Consider the following 20,738-nt stretch of genomic DNA (forward strand, 5'->3'; position numbering starts at 1 on the left):
GAAGGAGATTATAGGGGTCTCTTTGCTAGCACTGAGGTAGGACTCTGTTGCTTTGCCAACACTTGGATCTGGGTCCCAGTCCTGGGAGGCAGTTCTAGGGCAAGGAGGAGCACTAGCATAGCAGAACTTGCGGCAGCAGTGGAGGGGGGACCCTCCTCCTAGTTCCAGGACAGAAAAGAGGGCTTGTGGTACCTCATAGACCAGAGCACAGGCCAGTAGAATAGAAAACACCTCTCCTTAGATCATATCACCTTGGAAAAACTGAGAACTTGCAGGTCCCTACTGAAAACAGCTGCACAGAACCTCTGAAGCTTGCTACAGTGCGCCCTGCAGCCTGTAAGCAGAACCCTACTTTAACAAAGTTAAAAGTGAACCAATAGTCTGGGGAGATGAGCAAACAATGGAAAAAAACTGTGACTATAGAAAGTTGTTATGGTGACAAGGAAGATCAAAATACACACTCAGAAGAAGAGAGCATAGTCAAAGCTCCTACATCCAAAGCCTCCAAAAATATGAATTGATCTCAGGTCATGGAAGAGCTCAAAAAAGATTTTGAAAACCAAGTAGGAGAAATAGAGGGAAAATTGGGAAGAGAAATGAGAGATGCAGAATTGTCTTGGATCATTGTATTCCTGAGAATAACTAAGTCATTCATAGTTGATTATCATACAATATTGCTGTTACTGTGTACGTTGTCCTTGATTCTACTCAGTTTCACTTTGCCTCAGTTCATATCTATCTTTCTAGATTGTTCCGAGAACATCCTGCTTGTCATTTCTTATAGCACAACAGTATTCCATCACAATTGTATACCACAATTTGTTCAGCCACTCCCCTGTTGATGGGCATGCCTTCAATTTCCAATTCTTTTGCCACCACAAAAAGAGCTGCTATAAATATTTTTGTGTATATATATATATATATATATATATATATATATATATATATCCTTTTCCTTTTTTTTTTTTAACTCTTTGGGATACAGACCTAATAGTATTGTTTGGTCAAAGAGTATGCATAGCTATAAAGCCCTTTGAGTATAGTTCCAAATTGTTCTCCTCAATGGTTGAATCAGTTTACAACTCCACTGACAATACGTTAGTGTCCCAATTTTCCTACATCCCCTCCAACGTTTGTCATTTTCCATTTCACTCATATTAGCCAATATGATAGATGTGGTGTGGTAACTCAGTTATTTTCTTTTGCATTTCTGTACTCAGTAGTGATTCAAGCACTTTTTTCATACCTATAATAGCTTTGATTACTTTGTCTGAAAACTGCCTGTTCTTGTCCTTTGACCATTTATCAATTGGGGAATGGCTCTTATTTTTATAAATCTGACTCAGTTCTCTATATATTTGAGAAGTGAGGCCTTTATCAGAAACTTACTATAAGAATTTCTTCACAGTTAAGATTGCTGTGTATTTCCCTCCATCCTACTAACCCCTCCCCATTTATCCTACTATCTCTCTCTCCCTTTCCAGTCTGTCCATCCTCAAAAGTGTTTTGCTTCTGACTACTGCCTCCCCCAATCTACCCTCCCTTCTGTCAGCCCCCTCTCTTCCATTATCCCCTTCCCCTCCTACTTTTCTGTAAGATAAGTTGATTTCTATACCCAACTGAGTATGTATGTTATTAGTTTTTTGAACCAGTTCTGATGGGAATAAGATTCAAGCACTCTTTCCCGCATATTATCTTCCTTTCCACTGTAAAAGCTTGTTCACACCTCTTTTGTGTAAGATAATTTACTGATTTCTACTTTTCCCTTTCCCCTACTCCCAGTGTATTCCTCTTTCTCAAACTCATTAATTTTATTTTTTTTAGATATCACCCCACCATTTTCAACTGATACCTGTGCCCTTTGTCTATGTATCTTCTTCTAACTGCCCTAATAATGAAAAAGTCCATAGGAGTTACAAGTGTCGTCTTTCTTGGTTGTGGGTAACCTACAGGCTTCAAACCTGTAAGCAAGTTAGGAGGATGTCTACCCCAAGCATTTGATGACTTTCCCTGGTAGAATGGGCAGATGAGAACAACTTTTCCAATGCCATGAAGGCAGCTGAAACATACTATGGAGCATTTACAGCTTGATTATACCTATGGGATGCCAAAGTCATTCACTGCATTCCAGGCCATCACCAGTCATCTTGACTTTTATCTTGCAACTGGAATTTAATGACTGTAGAAGAGAGAGTGAGGCTGATGACTTTGCGCAGCTTTTCCTCACTTAAATCCAATTCATATGCAAGTTAAGACATCATTCTGTGAGGTCATTGGTCCTCTCTGAAAATGAAGGGCAAACAATAACAATTGTCTTCCCATGTAGGAATGTAAACAGTTCCGCCTCATTGAATCCCTTATGATTTTTCTTTCCTCTTTACTTTTCTGTGCTTCTTTTGAGTTATATTTGAAAGTCAAATTTTCTATTCAGCTCTGGGCTTTTCATCAAAAACGCTTGAAAGTTCTCTACTTCATTGAATATCCATATTCCCCTTAAAGGATTGTGCTCCATTTTGCTGGCTAGGTGATTTCTTGGTTGTAATGCTAGCTCCTTTGCCCTCCAGAATGTCATGTTCTAAGCACTCTGATCTTTTAATGTAGAAGCTACTAAATCTTGTGTTATCTTAACTGTGGCTCCATGATATTTGAATTATTTCTTTCTGGTTGCTTGTAATATTTTCACCTTTACCTGGGAGCTCTGGAATTTGCTGTATTATTCTTGAGAGTTTTCATCTTGGGATCTCTTTCAGGCGATAATTGGTAGATTCTTTCCCTTTTTGTTTTATCCCCTGGCTCTAAAATATTGGGATAGTTTTTCTTGATAAATTCTTGAAAGATGATGTGTAGGTTCTTTTTTTTGATCATGGCTTTCAGTTAGTCTAATAATTCTTAAATTACCTCTTCTTGATCTGTTTTCCCAATCAGTTGTTTTTCTAATGAGGTATTTTACATTTTCTCGTATATTTTTCATTTTGTTTTATTGTTTCTTGATGTCTCATGGGCAGTTACAGGGTGCAATGAATAGAGCACTCAGCTTGGAATCAGGAATACCTGAGTTCAAATCCAGCCTCAGACATTTCCTAGCTGTGTGACTTTGGACAAGTAAGTCACTTAACCATGTTTGCCTCTGTTCCTCATCTATAAATAAGCTAGAGAAGGAAATGGCAAACTACTCCTTTATCTTTGCCAAGAAAATCCCAAATGGAGTCACAAAAAGTTGGACACAAGTGAAGTGACTCAAAAACATCAACAACGGACATGACTAAAATGACTCAGCAAGTATAGCAACAGTGATGTCTCATGAAGTGATTAGCTTCCACTTGCCTAATTCTAATTTTTAAGGAGTTGAAATTAAGGAATTTCTTCAATGAGTTTTTTTCCCCTCTTTTTCCATTTGGCCAATTCTACTTTTTAAGGAGTTCTTTTTTTTTTTCCAGTGAGTTTTTGTACATCTTTTTCTGTTTGGCCAATTCTACTATTTAAGGCATTTTTCATTGAATTTTTGTGCTTTTTTTTTTTTTTTTTTTTTTTGCTATTTGGACTATTCTGTTTTTTAAGGTGTTATTTCTTTCACTTTTTTTGTGCTTCCTTTACCAAGCTGTTAACTCTTTTTTCATGATTTTCTTGTATCACTCTCATTTCTTTTTCCAGTTTTTCCTCTGCCTCTCTTATTTGATTTTTAATATTGTTTTTGAGCTCTTCCAGGAATTCTTTTTGGGTCTGAGGCCAATTCATGTTTTTCTTGAAGCTTTGGGTGTAGCAATAATATTGTCTTCTTCTGAATTTGTCTTTTGATCTTCCCTGTCACCATAGTGACTTTCTTTGGTCAGTTTCTTTTATTGTTGTTTGCTCATTTTTCCAGCCTATTTCTTGACTTTCAATTTTATGTTAAATTTGAGCTCTGTTCCTAGGGTGGCGGGAGCATTGTTCCAAGCTTCAGCTTTTTTGTGAAGCTGTTTTCAGAGTTCTTGGGGTTTGTAAGTTTTCAGGTCTTCCAAGGTGGTATGATCTAAGGAGATATGTGTTTACTGCTCTCCTGGCCTATGCTGTAGTCTGAGTGACCAAAATCAATCTTTTCCACCCTTGAACTACTACCAGCATTCCTGTGCTAGTGTTCCTCCCCACCCTGGGACTGCCATCCGGGACTGTGACCCACACCTCTGTATGGGCAGTGCAACAGAGCCATGCTCCCATTGCTAGCAAATAGGGATCCCTGTGATCTCCATCTGACTAGGTGCACACACACACACACACACACACACACACACACACACACCCCTTACAATCTGTGGGCTGAGAACTTCAGAAGCCACTGCTGCAGCTGATTTAGTTACCCCCAAGGCCTTTTGCTGGTTTGCTGGGGTAAGGCCTCCACTGGTATGGCCTCTGCTTGACTTTGCTCTGGAGATTCTCACCCCACTACAGACCTTCACTGGTGACCTTCTAAGTTGTCTTGAGCTAGAAAATTGTTTCACACCAGCCCTTTATGGGTTCTGCTGCTCCAAAATTTGTTTTGAGGCATTATTTAAACTTGTTTGGAGGGGAATTTGGGAGAGCTCATGTGAGACTCTGCCTTTTCTCTGCCATCCTGGCTCTGCCACCACCTCTTTTGTTACTATTTAACTTGAGTGTGCCTGTTATAAGATTGTGTCTTGTCTTTCTTTGTATACCCAGGCCATGTATAGTCTGACTTGGGGTTATTACTGAGGCAGAAACCCTATTCCTTTACCCCACAGGCTGCCCAAATATCCTTGATTTAAAAGAATTCTCCATTCCTGAAGGCTGTTCCTTCCCAGTATTTCATTACTTTTGTATTGCTTCAGGTTGCCTTTACAGGAATAGTCTCATGAAAGTAAATACCTGAATATTATAGGAATTCTCTTTTTGTCCACTTTAAGGAAATCTCTCTGTATAATAAAATCATAGAAAATAAACAGAAAGGATGTTAGATGTCATCTAGGTATTGAATTATTTTGCTCCATAATTGTGTGTGTGTGTGTGTGTATGTGTGTGTGTGTGTGTATGTGTGTGTGTGTGTGTGTGTGTGTGTGTGTGTGTTCTAGACAATAAACTTACAGGAAAGCCAGCACTGTATTATCTAAACTTTGTATCTCTTCCTGACCTCCTCTACCAAGTCCCTAGCACAATGCACATTAGGCAGACTTACCAAATACTTATAAAATTAAATCTTGACTAGCCCTCTTCTATCATCTCCCATTTTTCAAAGGGCCAAAGAGGTTAAAGGGATTTGTTCAAGATATTCCAGCTAATTAAGTTGTAGAACCAAGACTCGGACTCATGTCTTTTCATCCTCAATTCACCAAAGTATGATTTTGGGAATCATTTCTATGCTGTCATTAAGGGTAGAAATATTCTCCTAATGGCTTATAATATTAATAAATTTGGACAATAAGTCCACAATTTGATTTTTTATTGTATTAAAACAGTTAATTTAAACTCTGTATTCTTGAAATTTGTGACAGTGTGACTTAGTAATTTATAAATTATAAAAATAGTCCCATGCATGTCTTTATGACTGTGACTCACAGATCATTTCCCATGTATCTCAATTCTTATGACACCATACAAATTTTAATTTTTATATTTTTTATATTTATTAGGTTCTGTTCTTTGTTCCTGCATTAATTGATTTGAGACCATTGAAAACCCACTCTACTTTTTGGCATTTCACACCATCTAGAGTAGAAAATATTTGCTATTCACTAGTGTGTTTAAAGGATGAATGAGTTAAGATCTATAAAATGTTTTGAACTTATTAAACCAAAGACACTATGTAACCTTGCAAAGTATTAGCATCATCTTCATCTTATCATCACTCTCCTCTTACAGATGATAGTGTAATCATTTATTCAGAACCATCTAGCAAGCCACTGGCAGAGTTAGTATTAGAACTCAGTTCCAGGCCATCCTTTGCTTATGACACCAACTTGGGTCAGGTGGCTAGCTCTTTGGAGAGTAGAAATAGAATTCAGTTGACCTTGGCATTTTGGAGAAGAGAGTGTATAAATACAGGGTGACTTTTAAAGGTACAATCATAGGATAATTCATTTGGAAAAAATAAAATGCCTCCAGGAAATTATAAGTAAGAATTAATCTATTCTCTTTGAGAGTGGGGAATCTGTTAGTAGGTATTTGGCTTGAATTGTATTAAGTGCAATTTAAGTTAATTTTAGAAAAAAATTTTTGGTTATGAGTGGTAAGATACTAGAAAGTAGTTTGGGAAAGGGCTTGGAGAATTACTTAAATATACAGAGGCAGGTAGTTGTATAGTTTGGGTATGTAATCCTGCCTGATGATAAGTGTCATGTGCAAGGAACAGCAAGAAAGCCAGTGTCACTAAATTGATGAAACTGACATGTTAGGAATTAGGAATTTCCACCCCCTAACTGATCCTCATTATCACATTTGATCATTTTCTTCCCTTTCAATTTCTCTAAAAGAGAATGAGTGAGGAAAAAATTGGTATTATAAATTATCATATGGCCTCTGCTGTGTTGGAAGTTATATTTCTATGGCCAGAAATAGCAATTTAGGAATCCTTTTCATTCTGGAATAGATGGTTTCTTTAGTTTTTTTTTCCCTTGGTCTTATTCATAAATGGTGTTTAGGCCAAGTTTATCTTGAATATTAGAAATTCTTTCCATGGTATGTACAGAAGCCATGGGGTTCAAAGTATAAGTGAATGTATGTATATATACAGCCTGTTCTTAAAAACTCAATAAAATCTACTTTGTATATAAAATGAAAATGGGAAAAAAAATTGATTTTTCAATTAATTCAATTAATTTTCAAGTAATGTGATTCTATCTAAAAGCAAACTCGACAGTGCATTTAAATCTGTTTTACAAAAAAAAAAAAATTGATGAACAGAACTTAAGTAGGAAGTAAGTCCAAGCACAACTTTCTATTTATGCCACAATGAAAATATAGTCTACAAAACTCAACATGAGTAATTTTCAATATAAGACATTGTTATTTTTTCAGTCCTGCTTTAATTTGGAAAATAATGAAAGTTGTCATAGAAGTTAAAATTTCTGGTTTAAGTAGAGTTATGAATAAGAATTATTTGATATCTAAGTTTAGCTTACGGGGCCCCTTTAAACATTTAAAAATCACTTTATTTGAATTTTTTTTTCCAGGTTTTAATTACAACAAAGACAGCTGCTGACAACTTTAGCACCCAGTATGTTTTAGATAGCAGTGGTCATATAGTTTCCCAAAAGCCTTCTCATCTTGGACAAGGTAAGGAAAGAAATTTTGCAATGTTGTTTTCTCTTTCTCATCACCATTTCATTCAGCAAATTTCAAAATCTCATATAAATTTTATACCCATCCTTATTATCAAAACCTTGTTTCTCCTGGACATTTAGCTGGAACTGCCAAGGCCATTTGCTTGAAGACTTTAATTCTCAATCCATATCCCAACCAACCATATCAGAAATGCTTGTAATTGTTTACAAGGGTAATATGCCAAGAGAATATGAATGGATGAAGTAACATGCTCTTGATCTACAACAGCATGTTATATTAAAACACTAAAAGTAAAAATATTTGACTGGTATCAGTGTCACAGATGAAATTCATTCATTCAACAAACTGTTATTTCACATGCCTACTATATGTAAAGCATTGTGCAAGGTGCTGGACAATTTAAAGGCAAAACTGAAACAGTCCCTCCTCTCAAAGAGTTTACACTCTTTTAGGGGAAGAACATGTACCCAGAAGTATATAGAAAGTTATTTCAGGAGGAGAGAGCTCTAAGAAGTGGGGAATAGCAAAACATTTATGGTGCCTGAGAGAAGCCTCTGAGGAAGAGTCTCAAGAGGCACAGGTGAGGAAGGGCTACATTCCAGACATTTTTGCTGGTAGTAGTAACCCAGTTTTTTGTGCTTTACACATATGCTCATTTATTTTTAATTATAAGTGATATCTTGCCTATTTATACAAACCCTTTATACGTTTTCACTTCTCAATTGTAAGGATAAAATCTCTAAACTAGAATTTCTTATTCTTTAATTTTTTTTTCCTTTTTCCTGCTGATTCTTTTTATTTTAATTGAATGTTTTCGAAGTGAAAAAGAATTGAAAGCATTATATAGAAAGCATTGTGGTAGGCACTGGGGAATATATAAAGATTGTTATATACCCTTGGTCTACATAAAATTTACAACATAATAAGGGAATGTAACACATATATGTAACTGTAGTATAAAATAGATCATGATAAGTGTGTGTACTTAAAATATATACCTCTGCTAATAAGAACAGTGATGTTGTGAGAGTATTATAGATGGGAACTCATTAAATTTGTAGTCAAAGGAATTGCTTTGAAATGGAATGTTTCCCGTTTTTTCTTCCAAATCGTCTTGTAAATTGATATTTAATTTTACAATTTCTTATTTTTCAGAGGAGCATGTTTTTCTAAATCCTTCCTGCCTTTAAATATAGTTAGGAGTACTTTTCCAAAGACCTTTTTGTTTTATAATTTTCCTAATTGAAATTTGATTCTTTTCATTGTACCGCTATTACTCAATACTTTTTGGTGTGGGGCTAAGAAAAGTGCTATAAGGGGAAACATTGTTTGTGTCTTTAAAATCCTTACATTACTTATTGGTAGCCATTCCATTATTGGTATATTTGCATCTTGACTGGATAAATGAAGGAAAAATCAGTGACACAGGCAATCAGAAAATTGTGGGCTTTTTTAACCTTACAAAAATGAATTAAATTCTAAAAACTACTCAACATACATAGTAATAGTAATTTTAAATTCTAAGAAATACCAAGTTTATTAAATTCTTTACTAATGTGTGTAAAATCTGAGTCTTTACCTTGTTTCAAACATCAAGACTGAAAGAAAGGCTGTTTTGAGTAAAAGGGTCCTCTAGAATGCCTTCTCTCCACTCCTTGGGAGGTCAAATTAGGAAACTATTAGGAAAAGTTTAAGTGGCTTTCCAAAGGAGACTCCAGTAGAGTGCCTTGCACTAATCCAGTCACCTTATAAAACTTAAATGTATTTATTTTTATCTTTGTAGTAGGCAGTCTAATCTGGATAGCTGGTGGTTCTGCATCACTCATACTTCTCATGCCTCTCTGTGTTCATCTCCATGGGAACTGTGAAATAACAAACCTTAAGCATTGAGTCCACCTGATCTTTGCCCTTTTGCTGGTTGATTTTTCTCTTCCTAATTACCTTTGCCCTTCTTATACTTGCCCCTGTTAGCAAATGTGAGCCAGGTATGTTTGTGAGCAAGTGCTGGGACAGCTTCTTAGTCATTTATGTACGCTTTATTCTTTAATGTATTAGTGTTTTCTTAAGCAGTATACATTAAAAGATTGGTGTAAAACTATTAACTCTGTGATTCAGTTTTTCTCTTCAAGTATAATTGATTGAATGGGGAAACAAACTAATGCTCTAGAAAATCTCAGCTTGTCCTTTGAAGATATATTACAGAAATTTGGAAACACATGTAGAAGTTTTTTTGTTTTTATAAAGCCTTAGCTATGATATTTATTTGAGTGATTGAATCACAGACTCACATTTCAGCAGCTGTCATTCAGCCTCCATTTAAATATTTTCAGTGTAAGATAAAACTAGTACTGCCATCCCAGTTTATACCTGTGCCTTTAAGGTTCCTGTAGGTTAATATTTGCAGTGGAGTGAATTTCTCTGTTTTAGCGTTACTTTTCACATCATCAAATTGGAAGATGCTTATAGAAAGCTAGCTATAGACACAAATGATGACTTAAGGCTGTAATGCAGTGAAACTCTTTTTTTAAAATGAATTTTAAAACCTTTTATAAGTCACTTTCCAGGAATACTGATAGATTTAGCTCTAATTTTTCAAGATAAAGATTATGTGCTGTTGAAAAGAACTAACAAAACCCCAAAGAATTTTATATATATATTTAGCATGTTACACAAATGTGATTTAATGTTTTCTTTGGATATTTAATCCATATTTGTTAAATAGCCTTATGTTAAATTTATAGATAATTCACTTTTATTTTAAACAGAAGCTAGTAAGATTTATTTAAACTTTTAAAACCCATTTACCAAAAAATCTGACTTAATTTTTTTCCATCTCCTGCTTCTATCACTGCCTCAATTAATTCCTTTGAATCAGTTTGTCAGTATTTTAAAGCTACCTTTATGGCTTTACCCTTGCAGATGAACTCTCTTAACACTTATTGCTACATCGGTGAGAACTTCTCAGATATTGAAAGTAACACACTTAGAGTACTTTACTTGAGACATTTCATTTCCCTACCCTGTTATTTAAAGTAGAGCATCATGTTCTTTTTAAATTCTTGCAGTGCAAATGAGCATGTATTGAAAGATCTTTTTAGCTTAATTTAGGAACAGAGGCTTTCTGTAAACATTTAAAAACATTGCTGATACACTAATAGCCATACTTTTTTATAGTATGATAATAAATACTTGCCTTATTAATTATATGATTATATAGCCCATTTGGCAAATTATATAGCCTATTTAGCAAAGGCTAGTTTAATTACAGTCTCTAGAATATACTGAAGTCAGAGTTGAGCAGTTAAATCATAAGAATTCTCTTATAAAATATGATAGTGGATAGTGACCTCTCAATTTGGAAGCATCAACTTATTCCCTTTTAAAGGAGCAAACTTTTTATGGATGGATCCTGTTTAATCACTAAGGCCTAATAAATTTTCATGTCTGTAATACATATCATTAAGGACACTGGAAAAGGAAATAGACATGGTGGAATAGACAGCCTTAGTGCTACAGTAGTATTCACAAGATATGAAAAGTATCAGAAGAAAGCTTCCATCATTTTGAGTAGATTCCCAATGGAGGATTTGTGGAAAAGGCACTAATAAGAATTACAGAGGCTAAGAAATCTCAGATGAGTTAAAATCTATGCTGAAGCATATAGTCATATCACTGAGTCATGAATCTATTGAATGATGTATATTTCATATATAAAAAGGCCTTTTTGAGTAAGCCCCAATGTAACCTGAGAGATTATTTCTAACTGATGGAGAAGAAAGATCTATAGATTTTTCTTTCTTATTTTGTCATATATTCTAAATCGGGGATACTTTGATGATATATGAAGTATAACTATTTGTACTAAGATTTTGAGATTATAAAGTCCAGGATAGGAAACTAAAGACCTTAGCAACATGGGTAGTTTTGTCACTATTTATTATTAAAGGCAAGGGTTTCATAAAAGTATGATGATGGAAGGGAAAGCAAAAGGAAGGGAATAAACTTATATAGTACCTATTTTGTGCCAGGCATTTTGCTAAGCACTTTAAAAAATATTAACTTGATTGATTCATGGAAAGTGAAGAGCTAATTAAGAATATAGTCCTGTTTTATAGGAGATGGTTATCCAGGTATGAGTTGGATTCAGTGGCCTCTCAGGTCCCTTCTAGCTATGGAATTTTTTGTTTCTAGATTAGAGAATGGAATCTGAACTTCTGTACCAGAGCTTAAGATAATAGCAACAGTAAGCTCTTGGATAGAGACAAAGTACAGCTATTGAAGACTGGAAATGATATTTGTCTGAAGACTTGCAGATATGATCAAGTGATCTTGAAACTGAAAATGGAGAGGAAAAAGTTATCCCAGTGAATAAAATGTATGACTCAGGGTGAGTAACAGCAATGGAGAGACCCAGGAAGTCTCAGTATCCAGGAAGAAGTAAAGTAATGATATTCATGGATCTACATAGTTATATACAAAGGCACAAAATATGAGTTATCAAGTATGCTGGAGATAGCTAGACAGAGAAACAGAGTCAACATCATGAGTAACACTGAGACATGATGGGTTCTTATAGGACTGAAATATGGTAGTGGAAAGGGCATGCCTAATTTATGCTTGTGAATATTCAAAAGGAACAGAGCAGTTAAAAGGTAGAAAAGGGAATGCTAAGAAGATCAAGAAGATGATCAAAGGAAAGCTTCCAGTGCATTGAGTGACTCTTCTGTTCTTGCCTTCCAGTGTACCTGACAGTTGACTCAGGCATGACATTATGACACTGATAGGAAGATGGGAAATCCAGGATATTATCGTTTCTGTTTATTTATTTATTTTTATTTCATTAGTTCATTTATTAAGATGAGAAAAAGAAAAGCCACTGTGTCATACAAATTAATTTGAGAGAATGACCACTATTAAAAAAATTTTGTGCAGTTTTTAACAATATACATTTTTCACTAGCGGTTTGCCTTCTGAAATTAGTCTATTTTCTTGTTGCTTCATTATTAAATTTTTTTTAAGTCTTTCAAAGTTTATTATCTTTACAACACTGCTGTAACTGTATACAATGTTCTCCTGGTTCGGCTCTATTCGCTTTATGTCAGTTCATATAAGTCTTCCCAGGTTTTTTCTTTCTTTTTTAATTTATAAATTTAAATTTATTTATTTAACATATTTAGTTTTCAGCATTGATTTTCACAAGAGTTTGAATTACAAATTTTCTCCCCATTTCTACCCTCCCCCCCACTCCAAGATGGCATATATTCTGGTTGCCCTGTTCCCCAGGCAGCCCTCCCCTCTATCACCCCACTCCTCTCCCATCCCCTTTTCCCTTCCTTTCTTGTAGGGCAAGATAAATTTCTACGCCCCATTGCCTGTGTATCTTATTTTCTAGTTGCATGCAAAACCTTTTTTTTGTTTGTTTTTGAACATCTGTTTTTAAAACTTTGAGTTCCAAATTCTCTCCCCTCTTCCCTTCCCACCCACCCTCCCTAAGAAGTCAAGCAATTCAACATAGGCCACATGTGTATCATTATGTATAACCCTTCCACAATACTCATGTTGTGAGAGACTAACTATATTTTGCTCCTTCCCAACCCATCCTGCTTTATTGAATTTTCTCCCTTGACCCTGTCCCCATTTGACAGTGTTTGTTTTTGATTACCTCCACCCCCATCTGCCCTCCCCTCCATCATCCCCCCCCCCTTTTTTATCTTCCTCCCTCTTCTTTCCTGTGGGGTAAGATACCCGATTGGGTATATATGGTATTCCCTCCTCAGGCCAAATCTGATGAGAGCAAGGTTCACTCATTCCCCCCTCACCTGCCCTCTCCCCTCCTCCCACAGAACTGCTTCCTCTTGCCTCCTTTATGTGAGATAATCCACCCCATTCTATCTCTCCCTATCTCCCTCTCTCAGTGTGTTCCTCTCTCATCCCTTAATTTGATTTTATTTCTTTTAGATATCTTCCCTTCATCTTCAACTCACCCTGTGTCTGCTCTCTCTCTTTTATTTATATATATATATATGTATATGTATATACATACACATACATACATAGATATATACATACATACACATTCACTTATATATATACATAAACATACATATATACATAAACATACATACATACATACATATATATATATATGCATATTCCCTTCAGCTACCCTAATACTGAGGTCTCATGAATCATTCATGTCATCTTTCCATGTAGGAATGTAAACAAAACAGTTCAACTTTAGTAAGTCCCTTGCAATTTCTGTTTCTTGATTACCTTTTCATGCTTCTCTTGATTCTTGTGTTTGAAAGTCACATTTTCTATTCAGTTCTGGTCTTTTCACTGAGAAAGCTTGAAAGTCCTCTATTTTATTGAAAATCCATATTTTGCCTTGGAGCATGATACTCAGTTTTGCTGGGTAGGTGATTCTAGGTTTTAATCCTAGCTCCATTGACCTCCGGAATATCGTATTCCAAGCCCTTCGATCTCTTAATGTAGAAGCTGCCAGATCTTGGGTTATTCAAATTGTTTCTTTCTGGCTGCTTGCAGTATTTTCTCCTTGATCTGGGAGCTCTGGAATTTGGCGACAATATTCCTAGGAGATTTTTTTTTGGGATCTATTTGAGGAGGCGATCGATGGATTCTTTCAATTTCTATTTTGCCCTGTGGCTCTAGAATATCAGGGCAGTTCTCCTTGATAATTTCTTGCAAGATGATATCTAGGCTCTTTTTTTGGTCATGGCTTTCAGGTAATCCACTAATTTTTAAATTATCTCTCCTGGATCTATTTTCCAGGTCAGTGGTTTTTCCAAGGAGATATTTGACATTGTCTTCCATTTTTTCATTCCTTTGTTTCTGTTTGATAATATCTTGATTTCTCATCAAGTCACTAGCTTCCACTTGCTCCAATCTAATTTTTAAGGTAGTATTTTCTTCAGTGGTCTTTTGGACCTCCTTTTCCATTTGGCTAATTCTGCCTTTCAAGACATTCTTCTCCTCATTGGCTTTTTGGAGCTCATTTGCCATTTGAGTTAGTCTATTTTTTAAGGTGTTGTTTTCTTCAGTGTATTTTTCAGTATTTTTTTGGGTCTCCTTTAACAAGTCATTGACTTGTTTTTCATGGTTTTCTCGCATCCTTCTCATTTCTCTTCCCAGTTTTTCCTCTACTTCTCTAACTTGCTTTTCCAAATCCTTTTTGAGCTCTTCCGTGGCCTGAGACCAGTTCATGTTTTTCTTGGAGGTTTCTGTTGTAGGCTCTTTGACTTTGTTAACTTTTTCTGGCTGTATGTTTTGGTCTTCTTTGTCACCAAAGAAAGAATCCAAAGTCTGAGACTGAATCTGGGTGTGTTTTCGCTGCCTGGCCATATTCCCAACCAGCTAACTTGACCCTTGAGTTTTTCAGTGGGGTATGACTGCTTGTAGACTAAAGAGTTCTATGTTCCATGTTTGTGGGGGAGGTGCCAGCTCTGTCACACCAGCACTACTCCTTCCCTAAGAACCCCCAACCCGGACTGGGCTTAGATCTTCAGCAGGCTGTGTACTCCTCCTCTGATCTGCCACTTAATTCCTCCCACCAGGTGAGCCTAGGGCCAGAAGCAACAGCAGCTGTAGCTGCCCCACCTCTGCTGCTCCAGGGCTGGAAGCTGAACCGCGAACTCCTTCCATTCCCGCAGCTTTTCCCACTAACCTTCTCCACTGTCTTTGGTGTTTGTGGGTTGAGAAGTCTGGTGACTGTTGCAGCTCACTGATTCAGGGTGGTAGGGCACATTCCACCGAGCTCCTGGTCTGATTGGTCCGCGCCACTCACTGGGCTCTGCTCAGCTCCGCTCCCAGCTCCCAGCTCCCAGCTCCGTGTGGGATAGACCTCACCCAGAGACCATCCAGGCTGTCCTGGGCTGGAGCCCAGCTTCCCTCTGCTGTTTTGTGGGTTCTGCAGTTCTAGAATTGGTTCAGAGCCATTTTTTATGGGTTTTTGGAGGGACTCGGGCGGGAGCTCACGCTGGTCTCTGCTTTCCAGCTGCCATCTTGGCTCCGCCTCCTGGATATTATCGTTTCTATAGAGCTCACAAAGCTTTCCTTTGACCAAAGTGGGAAAGGGGAAAGGAAGACCTGGCCAAAGCCATCTCCTCAGTGAGATGGGTCCTCCTCAGTGGTATGCTGGATGGCCAAATTTTCTCTAATTTCTGGAATCTAATCCCTTCTCAACTTGTTTGATACATTATAGATGATTCCTAGGACATAGCCAAGTTTGCATAGGCTATCTAAACACAATTCTTGTGCAATGTCATTCCAGTTGAAAGGCCTTTTAACACTTAGTCTAAGGCCTGTGAGTGACTAAGCCACTTTGACGTAGTTAGTGTCAAGACTAAAAGGAGAAAACGGTAGCTCCTACCCTTACAAAAACAATTAACAGCTATGTAAAAAAGAATTTTGGGGATGAAGTTAAAGTCATCAGCAGATACATTACACCTCTGAAAATACATTATCAAAATGAAAGAGGGTTAATAAACTGAATATGCAATTTTTAAAAACTAAAAAACTCACAAGTTCAAAATAAGAAATCTTTAAATTAGAGAAGAAATAGATGAAAAGCAAACAGACTATAGAAATAATAAAATTTAAAGTTGGATCTTTGAAGATAATAACAAAATCAATAAACCTTAATCTTATAAAAAAGAAATAAGACAATGAAATTACCAAAATAAAAAAAATTAACAAGGTAAATTCATAACTAATAAAAGAAATAAAATGATTGTCAAAACCTTCTGTATGCAATCACATGTTAGCCAAATAGAATTTAGAGTATATAGATAATTATCACATATGTTTGTGAAGTACCCAAATTAACAGAACAGGAAATAGAGCTCTTAATCTAATTTCAGAAAGTAAAACTGAAGAAGTCTTAAAGGAACTATCACAGGAAGAAACTCCAGATGGATTTCCAGGTAAATTTATCAAATGCTAAAAGAGCAACTAACACCTGTTTCTATAGAATTTATTCTCAGTATGGAATAACACAAGTTATTCTCTCTAAATTTACAAGGTGGAATTCTACTGAACAGTTTTTACCAGATAAACATAGTGTCTATACCTAAAGTAGGGAAGGATTTTTTAAAAAGAGAAATAGAAATTAATCTCATTAATGAATATTGATTCAAATTTTTTAGATAAAATGTTAGCAAAAAAGATAATATATCCAAAAAATTATTTGCTATAATCAAATTGGATTTATGTCACAAATGCAAGGATGGTTTATTATTATAAAAATTAGCATAATTCATAATAAAAACAAAAACAGTGCAAACTATATAACCAGAAGATCTTTAACAAAATACGGTTCTAGGTTATATAATTAAAAAAAATAAACCATAACAGCATGGGCATAGAAGGACTAAGTTCTAATATGATAAAATATATTTATCTACAATACAAAGTTAACATCATTTACATTGGAAAAATAGGAGAAGCTTTCCTACTAAATATGATGGTAACGCAAGATTCTTTCTCATACCACTATTAGTTGATGCAGTTGTAGAAATTATGGAATTTGCAGTAAGACAAGACAAAAATTAAAGGAAGATGAGCATCAACAAAAAGAAGATATCATTATGACTATTTGTAGAAGATATGGTACTTTGTTTGAAACTCCTGGAGAATCAGCAGGAAAAACTGAGACAGTATTTTCATTAAAGCAGGAGAATACGAAATAAATCCATAAATGTTGTCATTTCTGTATAGCAGTAACAAAAAGACAGGAGGAAAAAAAAGGAAAGAGAAATTTCAATTAAAATAACTTAAAAGTGCATCAACTCTCTGTGAGTTAGTCTATCAAGACATTAAAATATTATACTGCTTGATTTGATTTGCATATTTAGTGCTATGCTAACCAACCTATTAAGGAGTTTCTCTTTAGAGCTAGAGAAAACAATAACAAAATTCATTTGGTAATACAAAATATCTAGCATCCCAAGGGAAATGCTGGGAAATGTTAAGAAGGAATATGGAATTGTACTTGCAGACCTCCAGGTAGTAGAAAAACTATTATCATCAAAACTTTTTGGTACTGGTTTAAAAAAGTAGATTAGCAGAGCAGATTAGATTAGATTAGGAAAAATCAGAAACAATTGAATCTAGTAACCCAATATTCAATATACCCAAGAAAATAAACTACTTAGTAAAGACCTGTTTGATGCAAACTTCTGGGAAAGCTGTAGAGCAAGTAGCAAAAAATAAGTTTGGACAAGCATATTACATCATATGCCACAATCTATCCTAAATGTGTCCGTGACCTTTATATAAAAGGACTCATCATAAAAAAAAAAAACCAAAAGTATACAAGATGGAAATACCTTTCTCAACTATATCCTTGGGATATATTTTTAATAATACAAGGGAGATGAGGGGATCACCCAGGAAAAAGACAGTTTTGATTACTTGAAATTGAAAACCCTTTCCAGAACAAAATCATTGTAGCTACAGTAAGAAGGGATACTTGATTGGGAAAATTTTATAGTGGTTATCTCTGATGAAAGTCTAATAGTAAGATATATAAGGAATAAAAACAATATACAATAATAGCTGTTAGATAAGTGGTCAAAGGAAGTGGGCAGACTTTTCAAAAGATAAATTGCAAACTTAACCATAATCAAGAATGATTCAGATTATCACTAATAAGAGAAATATGATATAAAACAACGTTGAGTTTTTTACCTCACACCCAGAAAATTGGCAAAGTCTTCTTGACTCCAAGGCCAGTTCTCTACCATATACTGCTACCTTCCACCTATTTCTATACACACACACACACACACACACACACACACACACACGCACACACTCACACATGTATATTCAGGTATATCAGTATACATACTATTTACATATGTACACACACATATATTCAAGTATAATCAGTAGGTTGTCCACGTGGCATCAGTGACTTGCATGTAAGGGTCATTAATAACATCCAGCTAGGTGGATAGAGTGCTATGCCTGGAGTTAGGAAGACTTACCTTCCTGAGTTCAAATCTGGTCTCACTACTAGTGGTATGATCCTGGGCAAGTCACTTAACCCTGTTTGCCTTAGTTTCTTCATCTGTAAAATGAACTGGAGAAGGAAATGGTAAACCACTCCAGTATCTTTGCCAAGAAAACTCCAAATGGGATTGCAGAGAGTTGGACACGACTGAAACAATGCAAGAGCAATAAATAAATGAGCAGAAAAGGAGAGGAACCACCCATGGCAAAACTGAAAAATGTCAGATTTACAGCCTGAGAAATGTCCCAATCTGCATTTTTGTTATTATTATTTGGTCCTGTTGTTTCATTGGTGTAGGGAAGTGGTGCCAAACTCAGATGGAAAAAAGGGCCACTAAACTACATAAGGATTTTGGTGGGGATGTATGTGTGTCACATGTTGACTTAGATAACCATATATTAATATTATCTATGTTTTATTGTATGTATTAATATTATTTATGTTTTGTTATATTTTTATTTGTTTCATTATTTCCCTATTACATTTTAATGTGATTTGAATGGTGTTTGGGGGTGTAGTGGGCCACAAGCAGCATTTGACATCTCTGATGTAGAGAATTTTTGGAAAGGAAATTCTTTCTACCTTGTAGGCAGGTAACTGTTCTGGAATTTACAGTTTTAGAGGTTTGGGGACATTGAGTGCTTAAGGTACCTGACCAGAGTTACATAATTGGTAAGTATCAGAGATAGGACTTGAACCCAGGTCTTCCGTATTCCTAGGTTAGCTCTCTGTACACTATACCATCCTGTTTTCCAGGCTGCCCTATTCCCCATCAAATATTTTTTAAAAAGAGGATGTCCTTAGGAGCACTGGCCAGTTGCTCTTTGCTAGATTCACAGAAAGGCACAGACAAGAATTGCCCCAGGATGAGACTGATCAGAGGCCCCTTGATAGAGAGATAGAAGGGTCATCAGAAGTAGAGTCCCCTCATTGGACATATGATGAAACTGAGGATCAGGGATGCCAGTGACTTGTCCAAGGTCATGTATGTAATAAACTTTAGAGGGAGAGATTTGAACCCCAGGTCCTCTGACTCTGGAGAAGGTATGTAGGCAGGGGTGTGCTGGTAAATGTTCAACAACCAGCTCTTCAGAAGTGAAAGACACACTTTTAAGTTTAATCTGAATTATTAACATTTTCTCCATTACTTTATTAAGTCTAAACAGTCAGCAGAATAATAAATCAAGCCCTGATTTGTAGTTTTGTGGTTTTCAAGGTGTAAATGCTCACATTGAAAATATAACAAACTGGCAAACCGGAAAGCCAGTAGGAGTCAACTCCAACACACCCTTTCAGGGAGTGTAGTGTGTATTCCTAGAGCAGGGATACTTCACTGATGAAATCACAAAAATAACTAGCATTTATGTAGTGCTTTAAGGTTTGCAAAATACTTTGTCTTATGTACTCTCATTATGTTGGGGCTTCACAACAACTCTGGGAAAGCAGGACTATTATTATTCCCTTTGCAGAGGAAAAAACTGAGGTATGGAGGTTAATTGAATTGTCCAGCATCACAAAGCTAGTGAATGTTTAAGGCAGAATGTTAACTCATGACCCCAAGTCTAGAGCTGTTTACTGAACCACCTAGCTTCCTTTAACTATACCAGTAATAGAATTTGTAATTACACAAGTAATAGAACTTGATGAATTCTAAGGTCCCCTTGAGCTCCAAATATTATTATAATGTTAAGTATAAGCCAGTGTGGATTAGAAAATCTCCTTCCTTTATCTGTCTGTTTTGCTAACTGGGTCTGTGAAGTGAGAGCTACATCAATTAGAGTGCTCCTATGTAACTCCTTTCTCTTTCTCTCTCTTTTTTTTATTTAATAGCATTTTTTTTTATTTTTAGTTTACAACAGATGGTTCCACATAATTTTGAGTTCCAGATTTTCTCCCCTCCCTTCCCCCTCCCTCCCAAAGACGGCATGGAATCCCATATAGCTTCCACGTATAACTTCGCATTGAATTAATTTACCCACTAGTCAAGTTATGGAGAAGAACTGTGATCAATGAAATGAATCATGCGAAAGAAGAAACAGGACTAAAAAAAATAATAAACCAGCCCAAAAACAAAAACAAAGGAGAGAAAAAGAAAAAAAAGGGGGAGAAGGCTAGCATGAAGTGTGCCTCAATCTGCATTTATACTTCATAGTTCTTTCTCTGGATGTAGATAGCATTCTCCATCGTGAGTCCTTTGGAGTTGTCTTTGTACCTTGTGTTGCTGAGAAGAGCGAAGTCTGTCAGTGTTGGTCCTCACAGAATCCATATATCTGTGGTTGTGTATAATGTTCTCCTTGCTCTGCTCCGCTCACTCAGCATTATGTCGTGTAGCTTTTTCCAGGCTGTTATGAAGTCCGTATCATCCCCATTTCTTATAGCACAATAGTGTTCCATTATCTTCATATACCACAGCTTGTTCAGCCATTCCCCA

General features: G+C 36.0%; 1 protein-coding gene across 1 annotated transcript in view; it reads left to right on the plus strand.

Annotated features, from left to right (window-relative positions):
* PMS1 (PMS1 homolog 1, mismatch repair system component) overlaps positions 1-20,738 on the plus strand; it is a 145,438-nt gene that overhangs the window by 17,600 nt on the left and 107,100 nt on the right. Inside the window, exon 4 of the mRNA XM_036747585.1 lies at positions 7,161-7,263. Within this exon, the coding sequence (XP_036603480.1) occupies positions 7,161-7,263 (103 nt within the window). The remainder of the gene's footprint in view (positions 1-7,160; positions 7,264-20,738) is intronic.

The sequence above is a fragment of the Trichosurus vulpecula genome, chromosome 2 (assembly GCF_011100635.1).
Source record: "Trichosurus vulpecula isolate mTriVul1 chromosome 2, mTriVul1.pri, whole genome shotgun sequence".
NCBI classification, from domain to species: domain Eukaryota; kingdom Metazoa; phylum Chordata; class Mammalia; order Diprotodontia; family Phalangeridae; genus Trichosurus; species Trichosurus vulpecula.